General features: G+C 45.1%; 1 protein-coding gene across 1 annotated transcript; it reads left to right on the top strand.

Moving 5' to 3' along the window:
* The first annotated feature begins 1,449 nt into the window (after positions 1-1,449).
* Ndufab1 (NADH:ubiquinone oxidoreductase subunit AB1) lies at positions 1,450-12,120 on the top strand. The gene is made up of 5 exons (XM_008843813.3): positions 1,450-1,661; positions 6,668-6,790; positions 9,195-9,282; positions 11,175-11,274; positions 11,967-12,120. The coding sequence occupies exons 1-4, from the start codon at positions 1,494-1,496 to the stop codon at positions 11,264-11,266; spliced, it is 471 nt and encodes a 156-aa protein (XP_008842035.1). The 5' UTR covers positions 1,450-1,493; the 3' UTR covers positions 11,267-11,274; positions 11,967-12,120.
* Positions 12,121-17,285: the final 5,165 nt, after the last annotated feature.

A 17,285-nucleotide genomic window follows, 5' to 3' on the forward strand; every position in this document is an offset into this window, starting at 1 on the left:
ATATTTCCAAAAGAAGTTTTTCATTAAACACAGGTAGCAAGGTATTACATACAGTGAGCCTGTACATATTCCCACAGGGGCTGGCCCATTCTGAACCATGCAGGAGTACACTTCCTGAGCATACTCAGTTTAAGGTCATTATTTAAGAAGTAAAGGTGCTAGGCAGGTTTTTTTTGACAGGCTTAGCCTGGTCATGGAGCACGTTTGTAACATTAAAGCGATGGCCAGGAATGCCTCTGGACATGCTCAGCTTGAACCATGATGTTTTAGAAGAAAAGACGTTTTGAAGGTACATTAATGCAGGGATTTGCCCCCAAAGTGGTTGCTCTGCTTAGTGGTTAGGAGGTGTGGGCTTCTCCAGAGAGCCACTACTTGTCCATTTTTGTTAGCTATATTATCTAGATCTTGTAAAGTTTTATGTTTTTGTAGTGTTGGGAGCATACTGGGCAAAGTTCTCTACCACCTACATATTGTCAAATTTAAAAATATATTGGTTTATGATGCTTCCACATTTAGTAATCTTCATTTCACACATAAACACACAGGCATATATGCTTGTTCTTGTTTTTGAGAAACAAGACTGTGTAGTCTAGGCTAACCTCCTAAGATCCTTCTGCCTCAGCCTCTGGAATAGCTAGGTTCACAGGCTCAGGCAACCACACCTGGCTACTATTAAATCTATTCTTTTTCACATTCATATTTTGTACTGAGTTTTCAGGCTATTAAAAAATACTGCTGGGGCCGGGTGCGGTGGTGCACACCTTTAATTGCAGCACTCAGGAGGCAGAGGCAGTCAGATCTCTGTGAGTTTACGGCCAGCCTGGTTTACATAAGGAGTTCCAGGCCAGCTGGGGCTACAGGGAGACCCTGTCTCAAAAAAACAAAAAAAAAAAAACGTCCTAATGCTATAGAAGAATCTAGAATCTAGTTAATTGTTTTTGAGACAGGTTCTCACTATGTACCCCCAACTGGCCTGAAACTCACCTCTCAAGCTCTAAGATTAATGGTGTGCACCTCCATGCCCGGCCAATTATTTTTTAATTTTTATTTTATGTGTATCAATGTTTTGCCTATATGTATGTAAGCGCACTACGTTGAGAAACCAGAAGAGGCTACGGGTTCCCCAGGAACTGGAATTAGAGCCGTGTGCTGAGACCTGAACTGGGTCCTCCGCAAGAGCAGCCAGTGCTCTTAACGGCTGAATAATCTCCCGCTTCCTTCTCCCTGTCAATTTTTTAAAAAAGATATATTTCAGAACTCTCAGAGAAGAAATAGCTGTCAGTTCCTTCCTCAAATCAGTGTTAGGGATAGGTGGCATTTGTGCTGTTGGACCACCGCAGCCCTTCCAGCACAAACCGAGGTGGCTGCAGTGCCACCGGGAGCTGCCACAGGCCGCCAACGCCCCGCCCTGCTCCGTACGTCCGCCGCGCGCAGAGCCGGTAGCAGCCCGGGGCGGGAGGCCGCGGCGCAGTGCATCCTGGGTCGGCGCAGCCATGGCGGCTCGTGTCCTTTCCGCTTCTGTCCGCCGCCTGCCCGCGGCCTTCGCTCCACTGCCCCAGCTTCCCACGCTCGCTCTGGCCCGGCCGCTCAGCACCGCTCTGTGCCCCTCGAGGACCCGGACGAGGCCTGGGGCTCCGCAGCGGGCCTCGGCGCTCGCGCAGGTGACTGGCGGTGACTTTGGCGGGGTGGTCGGGTCAGGGCCGGTGGGGGGAGGGGCCGCAGCCGGCTGCACAGCTGCAGGGGTGACCCGGGGTGCACGGCTCCCCGCACAGCCCTGCTGCCTAACAGGTTCCTTTGACCCTGTCGCGAGTGACCCTTATTAGAGCAAGAGTCCAGGACGTCGGCCAGCCCTCCACCCAGCAGCTCCCACCTGCAGAGTGCAAGGAGGGGAGGGGAGAGCACCTGGTGCGGTCGCCATTAGTTGCAGGGTGGTAATTACTCCGGCCACTTTCTAGGGAAGGCTAAGGACAAGATGCACAGAGGGAAGCCACTTACCTACCCAGTCTTCTCCATAGTACGCCTTTGACTAGATTTCTGTCTTCGTTTTTTTCTCTTGTGGCACCTTTTGCCTGTTTCTGGGCCTTCTGAAAGTAAGGACTGGAACAAGTGTAGCGTGCATATCTGATGAAGCCATTGTGGCCTGGAAGTCCGTGAGGGCGTGATTTTTAACCCCAGCTATGCATGGGTAGCACTGAAACAACAAACCACCTAACCCTCTTCCCACTTTCCTTGAGTTACTCTTCTGGGATCAGGCCCTGGCATGGCTTTTTAAGTTCTCTCATGTGACTCTTGACGTGCGTCCAAGATCAGGACTGTAGGGTAGACGCTAAGGGCCAAGTTGAGAACCCCTTTTCATGCTCATAAGCTTCCTGTAATGGTGGTTTTGGTCACACCTCCATGCTACAATAAGAAATGAGGATGTGCAGCCAGTGTTGAGGTTCACAGAGAGTGAAATGGATTAATAGGGCATTGTCCCATTGGCTAAATCAAAGGTTAATATGTCACTATAAAGTTAGGTGTTTAAAGGGCAGTAAAGTTGTTGCATCTTTGGGTTTAGAGACTAATTTCAGTATTAGGCCAAACTGTTGTGAAGTGGTGTCCTGTTCATAGAACATAGATTCTCAAACCTAGTTGTGCATCCAGATCATCAGGGTAGAATACAGACTCTGATTGAATAGGTCTGGAAAGTTTTCATTTCTGGTACGCATTACAGTTCTAGCTGTTGGTGGTCCTTGGACCATCCTTTGACTAGCGTTGTGCTTGAAGATGTTCCAGTACCTCTGTCTGGTCTACGCAGACAGCAGAGGAACCATTTCATTTATGAGTACAAAGTGGTTTTGACTAAGTCCATTCATAGATGCAGATGGTTGTACAGTAGGTCTTGGGCTGGTTGTTGAGGAATATGGATGTTCTTTGCTCAAGTTAGAGGAAACAAACAGTAAGCAAGGTGTAGAAAAAATAAAAGACACCTTTCCTCCCAATCATTCAAGTTGACTGAATAAAAGTGAGAAGTGGAGAGTATGGCTGGCTCTGAAGTTTCTGTCTAGAGCCCCAGAAGGTGGCGAAGGAGTTTTCAAGAGGTGTGGGGTTTGTTTCAAACAGCTGAGTTTGGGTGTCTGGGCTCCTGAGAGGTGGTTATTTAAAGGTAGCCTTTAAAGCCCTTTCCTTAAACAGAGGAGGACCCCAGTGGAACAAGATAGATTCTAATGGAAGCTCATCAGTTTGAGTTAGTAGGCCAGGAAAGTCATTCAAACAGTGCCACCTTTGTTGTCTAGAGATGATTAGTGTCATGTGTAATTACTGTGACTTTTGAAGAACACCACCACCACAGACAACCCATGTTGGCTATAGAGAGGCTGGTTGTTCTGTATCTCCTTTTCTAACAGCTGAGATCTGGCCAGAAGATGCAGTTGAGACCCTCCAAGAGGTCATGCAGAAAGTGTTCTCGGTTCCTTGTAAAGTGCTTAGGGTAGAACTATAGTCTGACTTAATAGTAAGAATCAAGGTCCTGGCTGGGCATGGTGGCTCACGACTTTAGTTCCAGTACTCCGGAGGCAGAGGCAGGCGGATCTCTGTGAGTTCGAAGCCACCCTGGTCTACATAGCTAGTTCCAGGTTAGCTGGGGCTATAGGGGGAGACCCTGTCTCAGAAACACTAAGATAAATAAATAAAATATAAGTAAAAATAAAGTAGGACAGAATGAGTAGAATATGTATTTTAGAGTTACACCACAGCTGGGGGGGATATCACATGGCAGGTTATCATCATGGCATTCCTAGATAACCCTCCACTGTATTTTACTGTCCAATGACAGGCAGTGTCCAATGCCTTTATTTTATCTTACTGTCTCAACAATCCTATGAACACAGTACTGTTTATCCATTTTTAATAGCTAAAGAGACTGACGCATAGACAGGTTAAATAATTCAGACATGGCCAGACAGCTAGAAAAAGCCAGTATGCAGACACGAGCATCAGAAGTCTGGTCCACTGTATTTTACTGTCCAATGACAGGCAGTGTCCAATGCCTTTATTTTATCTTACTGTCTCAACAATCCTATGAACACAGTACTGTTTATCCATTTTTAATAGCTAAAGAGACTGACGCATAGACAGGTTAAATAATTCAGACATGGCCAGACAGCTAGAAAAAGCCAGTATGCAGACACGAGCATCAGAAGTCTGGTTCTGGGTCACTACACCTTTTTGCCTTGCTGCAATGGAGCTGGAGAGCTCGCTCTTAATCTCATGGCACCCCCCCCCACCCTTATAGGCACTTTCCAGTGCTGCCTGGTGTGATACCTAGTGGGCCACGTGCGTAGCTGTGTAAAAACTTAACCTCCTCCAGTCCCTTTCTTTTCCCATGGGCCGGGGGCCCCCCCCCCCCCCCCTGCCTCATTCTTCATCTCTTCAGTGCTAATTCCACTTCACGCCAGCACTTAATGTTTTTGTCTTTGAGATAGGGTGTCACTTTATCTAAGGCTGGCTTTGGAACTCACTATGTAGCTATTCTTCTGCCTCAGCTTCCCAAGTATTAGAATGTCAGGCATGAACCACCATGTCTGGCTAAAATCTGCCACAGTCCGCTAATGTTTTTTTAATTTTGTTTTCCCCTGATACACACACAGGGAGCCTCTGTTAGATCCTCCCATTCAGACTTTTTCTGCCATTCTTCTTTCTCTATTCCTTTCTGCCTCGTTTCATCTGTGACTATTCAAGTCATTCCTGATAAATGGGTCTGGGGGTATGTCCCATATCAAAGGCCTCCTTGACACACACTACAACAGGAAAGGAAATGATGAGTTTTAAGTATGTGTATGGTGGGGGGTATGCAAACGTGTGCCTGGTGTGGGTGCTGGCAACCAAACTGTCCTTTGCAAGAGCAACAAGTGCTCTTAACTGCTGAGCCATCTCTCTAGCCCCTGCCCTGCCAGTCTTAAAATACTCAAACACTCCAGAATATCCCTAAAACTCTTCAGCTAATATCTTTAGCTTCCTGATTAAATAAGCTTGGTGCAAAATAAAGAGGTGTATTACTGGTTCAGTTCATTTTTGTTTTGAGGCAATCCCAGGCTGGACCATGACTCTTAGATTCTCTTGCCTCAACCTGACAAGTATTGAGATTATAGGCATGTACCACATACCAGCTCCCAATTCATTTATTTTATTTACTTTGAGACAAGGTCTCACTATGTAGCTCTGGCTGGTCTGAAACTTACTATGTAACCAGGTTGGCCTTAAACTCACAGAGAGAAAGCACACACATGCACATGTAGAGGTCAGAGGATAACTTTTAGGAGTCCTCCCCTTTCCCCATGTGGGTTCCAATGAACGAACTCAGGTCATCAGGCACCTTTACCCTCTGAGCCATCTCACTGCCCTCCTTTTTTTTTAGTGTTAGGGACTGAACCCAGGGTTTTATATGTGCTAGACAAATACTCTACCACTGGACCTATATTGCAGCCCTTCTCACTTTTTATTATGAGATGAGGGTCTCACTAGATTACCCAGCTTGGCCTTGAACTTTGACCCTCCTGCCTCACATTGTAAGTACCTGAAATTACAGGCCTGCCTCATCAGGCCTGCAGCAAACTCATTTTCTGTGAGGAAAGCCTTACGTACAAACTGAGAACTTAAAAATCAACATTGAAGACAAACCTGATACTTCCATAGTGATCCAACTACTATATTTTGTTTTTTTCTTGTTCTGTGCTGTATCTTCATCAGCATTAAACCTCCTGCCCAGAGGATTGGTGCTCCTCCACATTTGGTGTATGAAATCTGGTCAGGCTTCCAATACCCAATTGAGTAACAACAAGTTAACAATAGAGCTACATGAGGTGCCATGATACGTTAGCATGGCAAATCAAAAAGGCTCATAGTTTGACTGGTGGTTGTGGGACAAGCCTACCGTATGGGGCAGGGAAATAGATTTGGAATGAAATGTGTTTGCTGGAAAGCTCTCTGATGCTCTGCTTTGGGATGGTGACTGGCTTCATTTTTTCCAGTCAGCGTTTGGTTACCACTGAAGCCAGTTAGAACCCTCCTAGTTCAAAAGGCCTTTCTGTATCCCATGGCAGCTGCTGGGGAAGGTCATTTTGACTCCTAGCTGCCTGTTGAATACAGCAGTGCATTGGAGAGGCTGTAGCATGCTGAATTTGCCATGAGGGGACTTGGACATTTCTGCAGACCCTTCCTGATCTTAAGTGACAGTCTTACTGAAAAAGAAAAAGATAAATGTCCAAAGCCTAAAAGATACCCTCAAGGCAAAGATACCCTGGCTTTGAGGAGAAGAAAGGCCCATTTTGATACTAGAGTTTCTGAGATGTCCCAACCCTGTTCTCAGTGTGATTTCATGGCCACATTAGAATGAAATGCACAGAAAGCTTTGTGAAAGATACCTATAGATTGGCTGGTGAGGTGACTCAATGGGTAGAGGCCCCTGCCACAAAGCCTACTGACCTGACTTCAATCACTGGGAAGGTCCAGCCTCCCAGAAGAAAACTGACTCCCACGGCTCGTCCTCTGACCTTCACTCATGTGCCATCGCATCCCTCCCAATAAAAAATGAGTATGTAATTTTAAAGAAAGATATCTGTAGATGTGTGCATCTATTTAAAGGCAATTGGGGTTGAGTGACAATGTTTCCTTCCTGCCTTTGCTCTAGGTGCCAGGAAAGGTCACATATTTGTACCGCCAATATAGTGACGCTCCCCCTTTGACATTAGAGGGAATCAAGGACCGAGTTCTGTATGTGTTGAAACTCTATGACAAAATTGACCCAGAAAAGGTAAGTGACTTTAATTTTTTTTCTTTCTTTTTTTGGGGGGGGATCTTTTTGAAATAGGGTCTCCCTATAGCCCCAGCTGGCCTGAAACTTGCTTTGTAGACCAGGCTGGCCTTGACCTCACAGAGATCCGACTGCTTCTGCCTCCCCAGTGCTGGGACTGAAGGTGTGTGCCACCATGCCTGGACTAATTTTTTTCTTTGTATATTTAGTCACATGGTATAAAACTCAAAGGGTTCAAAAGGATGTTAAAAGTCTCCCTAGCTTTTAGTCAGTTCTGCTGCTAGGCAATGGCAGTGTTACCAGCTTCCTGGGTATCTTTATAGAGACCCTCAATGAATGTCAGGCAGGATATACACACATGTATTATGTGTATTTATTTATGTTATCTCCCACTCTTCAAAAAACACAAGTGGTCTGGTGGTGTCGTTCAGTGGTAAACACATACTTACTGTGAAATGTCCTGGGCTCAATCCCCAGCACTAAGGAAAAAACTGCAGAAAGCTACAGGTTAGGGACTGGAGAGATGGCTCCGAGGTTAAGAGCACTAACTGCTCTTGCAGAGGACTCAGACTTAAATCCCAGCACTCACATGGTAGCTAACAACCATCTCTAACTCCAGTTCCAAAGGATCTGACACCTTCTTCTGGTGTCCACAGGCATTGTACAACATGGGTGCACTTACATACATGCAGGCATAACACTCCACATAAAATAAAAGTAAATTTAAAACACCACAGGCAGCCATATACCAGCACTATATGTTCTGTCTCTCACTTTTTTGATTTGGAAGATAGGGTCTCACAAGCCCAGGCTGGCCTCTAACTCACACTTAGCCTCATCCTCCTGAGTGCTGGGATTATATATGGACACTACCACATGCAGCTTGCTTCTTTCTTTTTTTTTTAACTTAGCTCTTGACATTTTTCTCATAATGGTATATAAACAATTTTGTTTCCTTCTTTAATAGATGAATCTATTGCATGGATAGGGCAGTTTGTTTTTAACAGTGTTTTGGGGTGTTTTTTTGGGGGGGTTGTCTTTTTTGAGACAGGGTCTTCTGTAGCCCCAGCTGGTCTGAAACTCACTAAAGAGACCAGGCTGGCCTCAATCTCACTGAGATCACCTGCCTTTGCCCTTTCAAGTATTGAAACTGAAGATATGCACCACCACGCCTGGCATAGTTTTAAAAGGATTTGTGTATGCATCTGAGTGAGTGTTGTATATGTGTATGGGGGTGGGTAGATCACCTTTGTGTGTGCTGAGACCAGAAGGTGGCATTGGTTATCTATTACTCTCCACCTATTCTTTTGAGGCAAGGTCCCTCCCTGAACCTGACTCACATTTTCTCAGCTAGGCTGGAAACTAGGGAGTCCAATGATCCTCCCTTCTCTCTCTGGGAGCTGAGGTTACAGGCATACACTGTAACCTTGCCAGGCTTTTATGTGGGTGCTGGGATCTGAACGCCAGTCCTCAGGATTGTATATCAATTTATTGCGAGCCATCTTCCTAGCCTCCTAACGTAGGTTCTAAAGAGTTTATCCTAGTGATGTTGGAAGTCTAAATTAATATCAAAGTAATATATTTTATAATGTACAGTACCTACAATTTTTAATAAGCTTGAGGGTTTTGTTGATTTTTGTGTGTGTGTGTGTGTGTGTATATCTGTTGCTGGGGATAGATAGAACTGATGGTCTGATGAGCTAGGCAAGTGCTCTATACTGAGCTACACACCAAAGCCCTATGATAGCCTACCATTCTTTTATTGAGACAAGAGTGTCACTATCCATGGCTAGCCCAAAACTCCCTATGCAGGCCAGGTCAGCCTGGAACTCAGAGAGATCTGCCTACCTCTGCCTTCTGAATGCTAGGATTAAAGGCATGCATTACCACCACACCTAGGTTTTTGGTAGTTTTTTTTTTTTTGTCTTTTTAGAGGCAGGGTCTCCCTATGTAGCCCCAGCTGGCTTGGAACTCGCTAAGTAGACCAGGCTGGTCTCGAACTCACAGAGCTGTGCCTGCCTTTGCCTCCCAAGTGCTGGCATGTGCCACCACTCCCGGCCTCTTTTTTAAAACATATTTTTTATTATTTCTTTTATGTTTTTATGTATATGAGTATATTGCCTGCATGTAAGTAACACCCACATGTAGTGCAGTACCCACAGAGGTCAGAAAAGGGCGTTGGATCCCCTGGAACTGGAGGGTTATTAGCTGCCATGTGGGTGCTGGGAACTGAATCCATGTCTTCTCCAAGAGCATCCAATGCTCTTAACCTCTGAGCCATCTCTCTAACCCTGCAACCCTGTTTCTTTGAAAACTCTCCTATGTGATGATTAAGTTTCACTGTGACACTGTTCAGGAAGCAGATGCTTTCATGAGTTAAATGTTTGGTGTTTCTTTCTTGCAGCTCTCAGTAAATTCACATTTTATGAAGGACCTGGGCTTAGACAGTTTGGACCAAGTGGAGATCATTATGGCCATGGAAGACGAATTTGGTAACAAACAAACCTTAGCTTTGAATCTGCATGTTAATGATTCTTTGTTTTGTTGACTTTATTTTTTTAAAAAAACTAAGACTTGGCTGGGTATGGTGGCGCATGCCTTTAATCCCAGCACTTGGGAGGCAGAGGCAGGCAGATCCCTGTGAGTTCAAGGCCAGCCTGGTCTACATAGTGAGTTCCAGGACAGCTGGGGCTACAGAGAGACCCTGTCTCAAAAAGTCCCCCGCCCCCCAAAAAAACCCACTAAGTCTCTCTGTTACCCAGGCCATGTAGCCTAGGTTGAGTGATTTTTGACTTAGGTGAATGAAATGCTGGGAGTCTTGAATTGGATTCAGATTATTAATAGAAACAATAGCAGCCACTTCCCTAATATTTACCATTCCACTTACTGATAAATGAAGTAAATATTAAGGACAGTGCAGGTGTGGCAGAGCACAGAATAGAATTAGGGGCTGACCAACCAGAAAAGGCCCAGGAGAACATGGGACTTAGGGTCCCATAAGTAGCAAGCTATGACTCCTTTCTGGGTGAGCTGTTTGACAAATAAGCAAAAGGATTTCTGTGTCATCTAACAGGCCCTAAGTTAAAATTCCTCATAGATGATGCTACCAAAAGAGATGCTGTTGCTGCCTAGGGCTTAAGAGTACCAGGACCTTGATTGGGGTCAGCATGTGTGAGCCTGGACAAGTAACTGCATCTCTCAAAACCTGTTTGCTCTGCTCTGAAATGAGTGATGCCATTAGGAACCTCAAGACTAGGACTGCTGAAATCACACAAAGTGCTCAATACAGTATTTGAGCCCAAGTAAGCACTCAGCTGCTGGAAACTATCAAAACCGAGCTGCCAGTAACAAGGGATAAAGCTGATACATATTACAGCATGCTTGTAAATTTGAGAGCACACTAAGTGAGAAGTCAGATATAAAATACCTCATCACATACTGCATGTAAGCCTCGTTAACATGAAATGTCAAGAAGAGGCAGTTCTAGAGGGACAGGACATTAGTGGTTGCCAGGGATGGGGATAATGGGGAGGGAACTAATGGGCACTTAGTTTCTTTATAGGGGTGATAAAAATGTTCTAGGGGCATTTGATTAATTCTAGGGAAATTAGATAATAGTGATAACTTTTTTTTGGTCTTTTTGAAACAGGGTCTCCCTGTAGCCCAGCTGTCCTGGAACTCACTATGTAGACCTGGCTGGCCTTGAACTCACAGAGATCCACCTGTCTCTGCCTCCCAAGTGCTGGGATTAAAGGTTGCGCCACCATGCCTGGCCAATAGAGATACTTTTATAACCTTATAAATATACTACAGACTAATGAGTTGAATGTTTGAATGGAGGAATTCTCCATTATGCTAATTCCTCCTTTTAAAAGAACCCTTTACCGAACCTGGCATGGTGGCACACACCTTTGATCCCAGTACTCAGGAGGCAGTGGCAGGCAGACCTCTGTCAGTTCAGTTCAAGGTCAGCCTTGTCTACATAGTGAGTTACAGGTCAGTTGAGGATACAGGGAGACCCTGCCTCAAAGACAAAAACAAAAAACCTTTATCCTACTCAACATGATATAATGTGTATGTGTGTGTGTTGAGTCTAAAACTACTCAGCTCAAAAAGAAAAGTGGATTCAGGACTGTTGGAAATTTTTAAGTCTGTAGGTATTACAAAAGGATCAAATCCATGCCAGGCTTGGTAGCTTAGACCTGTAATCCCAACTACTCAGGAGGCTTGAAATTTAAAGGCTAGCCTGGGTTACATACAGACTGAGTTCACGGCCAGCTCGAGTAACTTGAGAACCTGTCTCAAAAGGAAGTGGGGGGAGTTGTGTGCTTTCAGTTCTAAGGCATTCGTTTTTTCTATATTCACTTTTCTTTTTTCTCCCTAGGGTTTGAAATTCCTGATATAGATGCAGAGAAGTTAATGTGTCCACAAGAAATTGTAGATTACATTGCAGATAAGAAGGATGTATATGAATAAAGTAGCAGGTAAATAATCTGACGTAAAACCATGTTCTCCCACAGAACTAATTTGCCTGTAGTTCTTCAGCAAAGCATGACTCATGAAGAAACAAAAGTTGGCAGTGCTTGGCAGAGATTTTACCAGTTATGTAATGCAAGTTGTTTCCAATTACCTGCCAACCAAAGGGCCCTAACACTCACAAGTGGCCTTTTTATCTCCAAGAGAGGCTTGAGAGTATCATTCCTGCACAGGATTTGGCCCTCCTCATAAAAGCAGTATTACACAAAATACTGTACACCACAACCCAGAAACAAACTTCAGTCCTTCAATTACCCACTCAAGGCAAGCTCTGGGATGCAGAGATGGCCTGACCCAGGGCTACTCATGGGTAAGAGGATGGGCTTCAGAGACAGACAGCCAGGTTTACTCAGTTCTGCCCCGTGCTGTCAGCTTAATCATCTTGGGCAAGCTGCTGGCCTCTGAATTTGATTCCATGTAAGGTGGGAACAATGATAGGACACACTGGGCTTTGTGAAGGTCAAATTGGGTCTCATAGCAGTGCTGTCTGCTGTGAAGACGCCTCAGCAAACAGTTGCTGTTGCTTAGCTCTACTGTGTCAGTGCTTAAAACCTTTAGTTACAATGGACTGTGCTCCTTAGAGATGTCACTTAGAATCACTATATACCAAAAGAAACCAAACTTATCTTATCATTGCTAGAGCCTTTTTCCTCTTGGAGAGGACTCAGAGAACACTGGCGAGTGTCTGGGAGTGAGAACACGTGGTGGCATCATCGCTGACTGGCCGCAACTCTGTTGGACTTGTATTTAAATTGAGTGTTTTGCCCTTTAAAATAAATCTCTTATAAAACCAGTATTTTTCTCAATCTTGATTTTTTCTTTATTGAGACAGTTTCACTCTGGCCCGAATTCACTAGCACAGGCTAACTTCACACTCACAGCACTTTTCCTGCCTCAGGTTATATAGGCTTCAACCACCCTCAGCCTAGTCTTTAATATTTCAATGATGTCTGTAAAATGCCTTTATTGATATCACTTAATAGCTTTGAAGATTTGTTGTTGTTAATTATGCTATAAGGCTTGGAGCACTGGGGTGGGCAGTGAATAAGAAACAAGATAATGATAAATGTATGAAAATATAATGAAACCCATTATTTAGTATACAAACCAAAAAATAATGTACAGCCTACTCAGGCATTGTGGTACATTCCTATAACTTCTGCCCTAGTGCAAAGCCAGGGAGTATGTTAAGTGCGCCTATGCAGTGCCCACGGAGGTCAAAAGAGGGCATTAGATACCCTGGAATTAGAGTTGTGGACGGTTGTAAGCTGCCATGTGGGTGCTAGGAACCGAACCCAGGTCCTCTGCAAGAGTAGCCAGTGCTCTTAACTGCTGAACCATCTCTCCAGCTCCACTTGCTGCTCTTTAAGAGGACCCAAGTTCAGTTCTCAGTACCCACATCTGATGGCTCACAACTGCCTTCCTATAACTCCAGTTCCAGAGGATCTGGCACCTCCTTCTGGCCTCCATGGGCACCTGTACACATGTACATATTGCCCCTCATAATTAAAAATAATAAAAATAGGGGCTGGAGAGATGGCTGAGTGGTTTAGAGCAAAGAGTTCACAGGTGACTGGGTAACAGCAAGACCATATTTTAAAAAACAAAGCTGTGGAACACTAATGCATCTTTCAACTCATCAATGACACTCCCTCGTGCAACACAGGGCCAGGAACACAAAAGGTCACAAATGGCCAAAACTTGGAGAGTAAGTGCAGAGTGTGGGTCCTTGAACAGGACTCCTATATTAAAATCTATCCACCCAGGGCTCAGGGACCATTGCAGAAGAGGGAGCAGAAAAATTTTAAGAGCCAGGGAGGAGGTGCATGACCATACAGAAATGGCCCTACAGGTTCCTGGGACCCTTCCCATACAAACCTACAGTAGTGGTGTCAGCATGCAAAAACCCTGCACAGAACTGTGGAAATGAACAGCAGGCCCCAATCTTAGTCAAAGAATTATTGGCAGCTGACTACTAGTAGGTGAGGAAGAGCTAAATCTTCTTAGAGGGACTCCAGACAGGCTGACTAGACCCCAGTGGATGAACTTGCACTGAGGGACATCTGGGACACTAAGTACATGATAGACCTTAACACAAATGACAATGTAGGAACCCCAGTGGAGGGGAGCTAAGGGAGGATGCCAAAGGGGAAGGAGGTATAAAGATGATTTTCTGTATGATATACACAAAAATTCAATAAATTAAAAAAAAAAAAAAGCTTTGGGATGGGCATGTTGGTTGCACACCTTTAATCCCACCACCTAGAAGGCAAAGACAGGTGGATCTCTGTAAGATCGAGGCCAGCTTGATCTACATGGTAAATTCTAGGGAGACCCTGTATCAAAAAGACCAAAAAACCCCAAAACAACAAAAAAAGCTTTTCCAGAAGTAAACTAAGTGTCCCTTTCCCCTACTTTCAATATGGTACATATATTGGTGGTAAAATGATGACACTGTTTCAATTACTTTTTCTATGACCTAATGAGTCATCAGATGTTACCAGCTGCTGACCAGTTCTTCATCCTTTACCTTCCTTTCCAAAATGCCAGAACTGAAGGTGGCTGTCCCCAAGGTCAGCTTGGCACTGCACACAGCTCCTTGGTTTCATACCAGTATTGACGCTGCTCTCTGCCACCTCTTTTCTTTTTGGAGATGTGCTGAATGTAGCTAGCCCCGGTTGGCCTCAAACTCATAATCCTCTTGCCTTAGTCTCCTGAGTGCTGCTGAGCTGCCTTTACCCCAGCTCCACATCTCAGCATTGTTTGTTCCTTGGGGTTGATATAGGTAATATGTTTGTCTTGCCTACGTCCTGAGATTCTGTTTGAGAGTCATGTGATACTAAGCTTTCCAGTTTGTAGAAGGGAGAGGAACCTAGAGCCTATAGTAGTGTCATCAAGGTGAAGGAGTGAAGCTAGGGAGAGGAACCAAGAATCTGTAGTAGTGTCATCAAGGTGAAGGAGTGAGGCTAGGGAGAGGAACCAAGAGTCTATAGTAGTGTCATCAAGGTGAAGGAGTGAGGCTAGGGAGAGGAACCAAGAGTCTGTAGTAGTGTCATCAAGGTGAAGGAGTGAGGCTAGGGAGAGGAACCAAGAGTCTATAGTAGTGTCATCAAGGTGAAGGAGTGAGGCTAGGGAGAGGAACCAAGAGTCTGTAGTAGTGTCATCAAGGTGAAGGAGTGAGGCTAGGGATCCTCAGCCAGCAGCGAAGCTCCTGACTGGGATGAGGTTCTAAAAGGGCAGGAGTCAGCTCTTCAGTTGGGTCTACGTTTATACCTGCTGCTCTCTAAAATGCCCAGCTGCTACTGTATCTCCCCAGAGTTATTCCAGGCATGTCAGTCATACATATGTCATTTTTAGTTTTTTTGCAATGCTGGAAATGTATCCCAAGGTATTGTACATGCTAGGCAAGGGCTCTACCACTAGATCCCCAGACTCCTCCATTTAAGAAGGTACCATGCAAAACTGCCAAACTGAAGCACAAAGATCTTGTTTGTTTTTGAGACAGGGCCTTACTATGTAGACCTGGACCTGGCCTGGAAATCACTATATAAACCACACTGGCCTTGAATTCAAAGAGATCCACTGTGCTAGAATTAAAATGTGTGTGCCACTATGCCCCACTGTTATTTTTTACAGAGGCATTTATTTCATAAAGAGCCTTGAGTGCCTGTTACAACCAGCAGTGAACCAAAATGGGCTGCATGTGATTGCCCTGACTGGAACTCACTCTAGGGTATTTTGGTGATATTCTCCCAAGTTGTTCCGGCTATTTTAAGTCCCGGGGCAGCTGAACATTTGGTCAAAGAATGTGTCTACATTGTTTTTGCCAAAGATCACTAAGTCTAGCAGGACTGCCACTACAGTGACTGTCACTGATGCTAACTATACACTTGTGCTAAGTGCCAGAGGAGCCAGGGTGAGGGAAAGTTCACTGGATCACACACCGAGAAAGGATCTAGCCACTTAAACACCTTTCTGCTCTAAGAACTCACTGCAATGTTTTCAGTGAGACTTCTGTGCTATGGCAGGCAGGCAGAAGACTAAATACAACATTCTGAATTGCAAATTACAGAAAAATAAATGGAAAATAAAGGTGTAGCTGTGGGTGGTGTGCATGCATGTGTGTGTGTGAAGGTTTCAAGACAGATGTTGGGTGTCTTCAATTGCTCTCTACCTTTTATATTGAGGCAGGGTCCCTTAATAGCCATTTCAGCTACTTTAGGTAGCCAGTTTGCTTAGGGAATTCTGTCTCCTGTGCCCTAGGATGACAGGTGGGCCACCACACCCACTTAGCTTTTACATGAGTTTTGGGACTCTGCTTCAATCCTCATGCTTGGGTGGCAAGTACTTTACCCACTGAGCTACCTCTTCAACCTGTATAGTTTTTATGGCCTTCTACAACCATCTCTGGGGATTTTTGCATCTAGATGATGTTCCCTTTGTGAGGAGGATGGCTTGTGAGCCCTCAAGGCCTTGAGGCCATGAATGTAGTTTAGTGTTTCCTGGGTTCCATCTGCAGCTACATTGCAAGTTCAAAGCCAGCCTGGGCCACATGAGACCCTGCCTAAAAATTTTTTTTAACAGTAAGTTTGGGCCGAAGAGATGGCTCAGTGGTTAAGAGCACTGACTGTTCTTTCAGAGGACCCAGGTTCGAATCCCAGCACCCACATGGCAGCTAACAACTGTAACTGTAACTCCAGTTCCAGAAGATTTGACATCCTCTACCGTCCTCTGGGGGCATTGCACAGCATGGGTGCACTTACATGCAGGCAATACACTCATATATATATATATATATAAAAAAATAGATAAATCGCCGGGTGTGGTGGTGCACACCTGTAATCCCAGCACTCAGGAGGCAGAGGCAAGCAGATCTCTGCGAGTTCAAGGCCAGCCTGGCCTACACAGTGAATTCTAGGACAGCTGGGGCTATAGGGAGACCCTGTCTCAAAAATACCCCCCCAAAAAAAATCAAAAAATATTTTTAAAAATACTTAAATTTGGCTGGGTGTGGTGTCATACACCTTTAATCCCAGTACTCTGGGAGGCAGAGGCAGCCAGATTTCTTGTGAGTTCAAGGCCAGCCTGGTCTACACAGTGAGTTCAGGCCAGCTGGGGCCATAGGGAGACCCTGACTCCCTGGGCATGGTGGTACACACCTTTAAACAATCCCAGCACTCCAGGAGGCAGAAGCAGTTGGATCTCTGTGAGGTCACTTCCAGTTAAAGAGGTGGCTGGATTAGCCATAGAAAGATTTTCTATAGGGGAGAGAGACATAGTATTTAAGTTCAGTTGCTGGTCACTACACTCAGGATGGACTGAGGAGGATGAACATGATAGTTACTGCAAGAGCCCACAAGAAAAAAAAAAAAAATGGAGAGCCTGGCGTGGTGGCATACACCTATAGTCCCAGCACTTGGCAGAAGAGGCAGGCAGATTTCTGTGAGTTCAAGGCCAGCCTGGTCTACAAGGCAAGTAGGTCAGCTGGGGCTACAGGGAGACCCTGTCTCAAAAAGACAAAAAAAAAAAAAAAAATCTGGAAACTGGGACAAAGAGTACTGAGGAGGTTGTGTGAGTAAAGTGACAGATGGTGCAGGAAGAGAGTATAGTGTTATCTCCCACACTCACGGCTTCAGTCTGATACTAGTGAGCTGCTGACAAAACCAGGGATAAGGACTAGATTCGAAGGGGAACTGTAACTTCAGTTTGTGACATGGTGCATTTGAGGGGTTTGTGGGTACCCAAGCAAGCCACAGATGGTGAGCAAGAGCACCACCACACTGGAGCCATGGCTTGAGCCAGAGTCTGCAGGGAGCCTCCGCACTCTACCAAGTATGTTAAGTGGGTATGGCTGACCCTGTGTTCTGAGGATGGTCCTCAAGCAATGAAGCCTAAATTCTGTTCCTTTAGCAACAGGTCAGCCTAGGTTGAGAAGACACGGGAACAGAGACACACCTAT

The sequence above is a fragment of the Nannospalax galili genome, unplaced genomic scaffold (assembly GCF_000622305.1).
Source record: "Nannospalax galili isolate Female #2095 unplaced genomic scaffold, S.galili_v1.0 scaffold381, whole genome shotgun sequence".
In the NCBI taxonomy this organism is placed as follows: domain Eukaryota; kingdom Metazoa; phylum Chordata; class Mammalia; order Rodentia; family Spalacidae; genus Nannospalax; species Nannospalax galili.

Coding starts and splice junctions, on each gene's coding strand:
- Ndufab1 (XM_008843813.3), top strand. CDS start 1,494: ATGGCGGCTCGTGTCCTTTCCGCTTCTGTCCGCCGCCTGCCCGCGGCC. Junction 1,662..6,667: donor GGGCCTCGGCGCTCGCGCAG/GTGACTGGCGGT, acceptor CCTTTGCTCTAG/GTGCCAGGAAAGGTCACATA. Junction 9,283..11,174: donor GGCCATGGAAGACGAATTTG/GTAACAAACAAA, acceptor TTTTCTCCCTAG/GGTTTGAAATTCCTGATATA.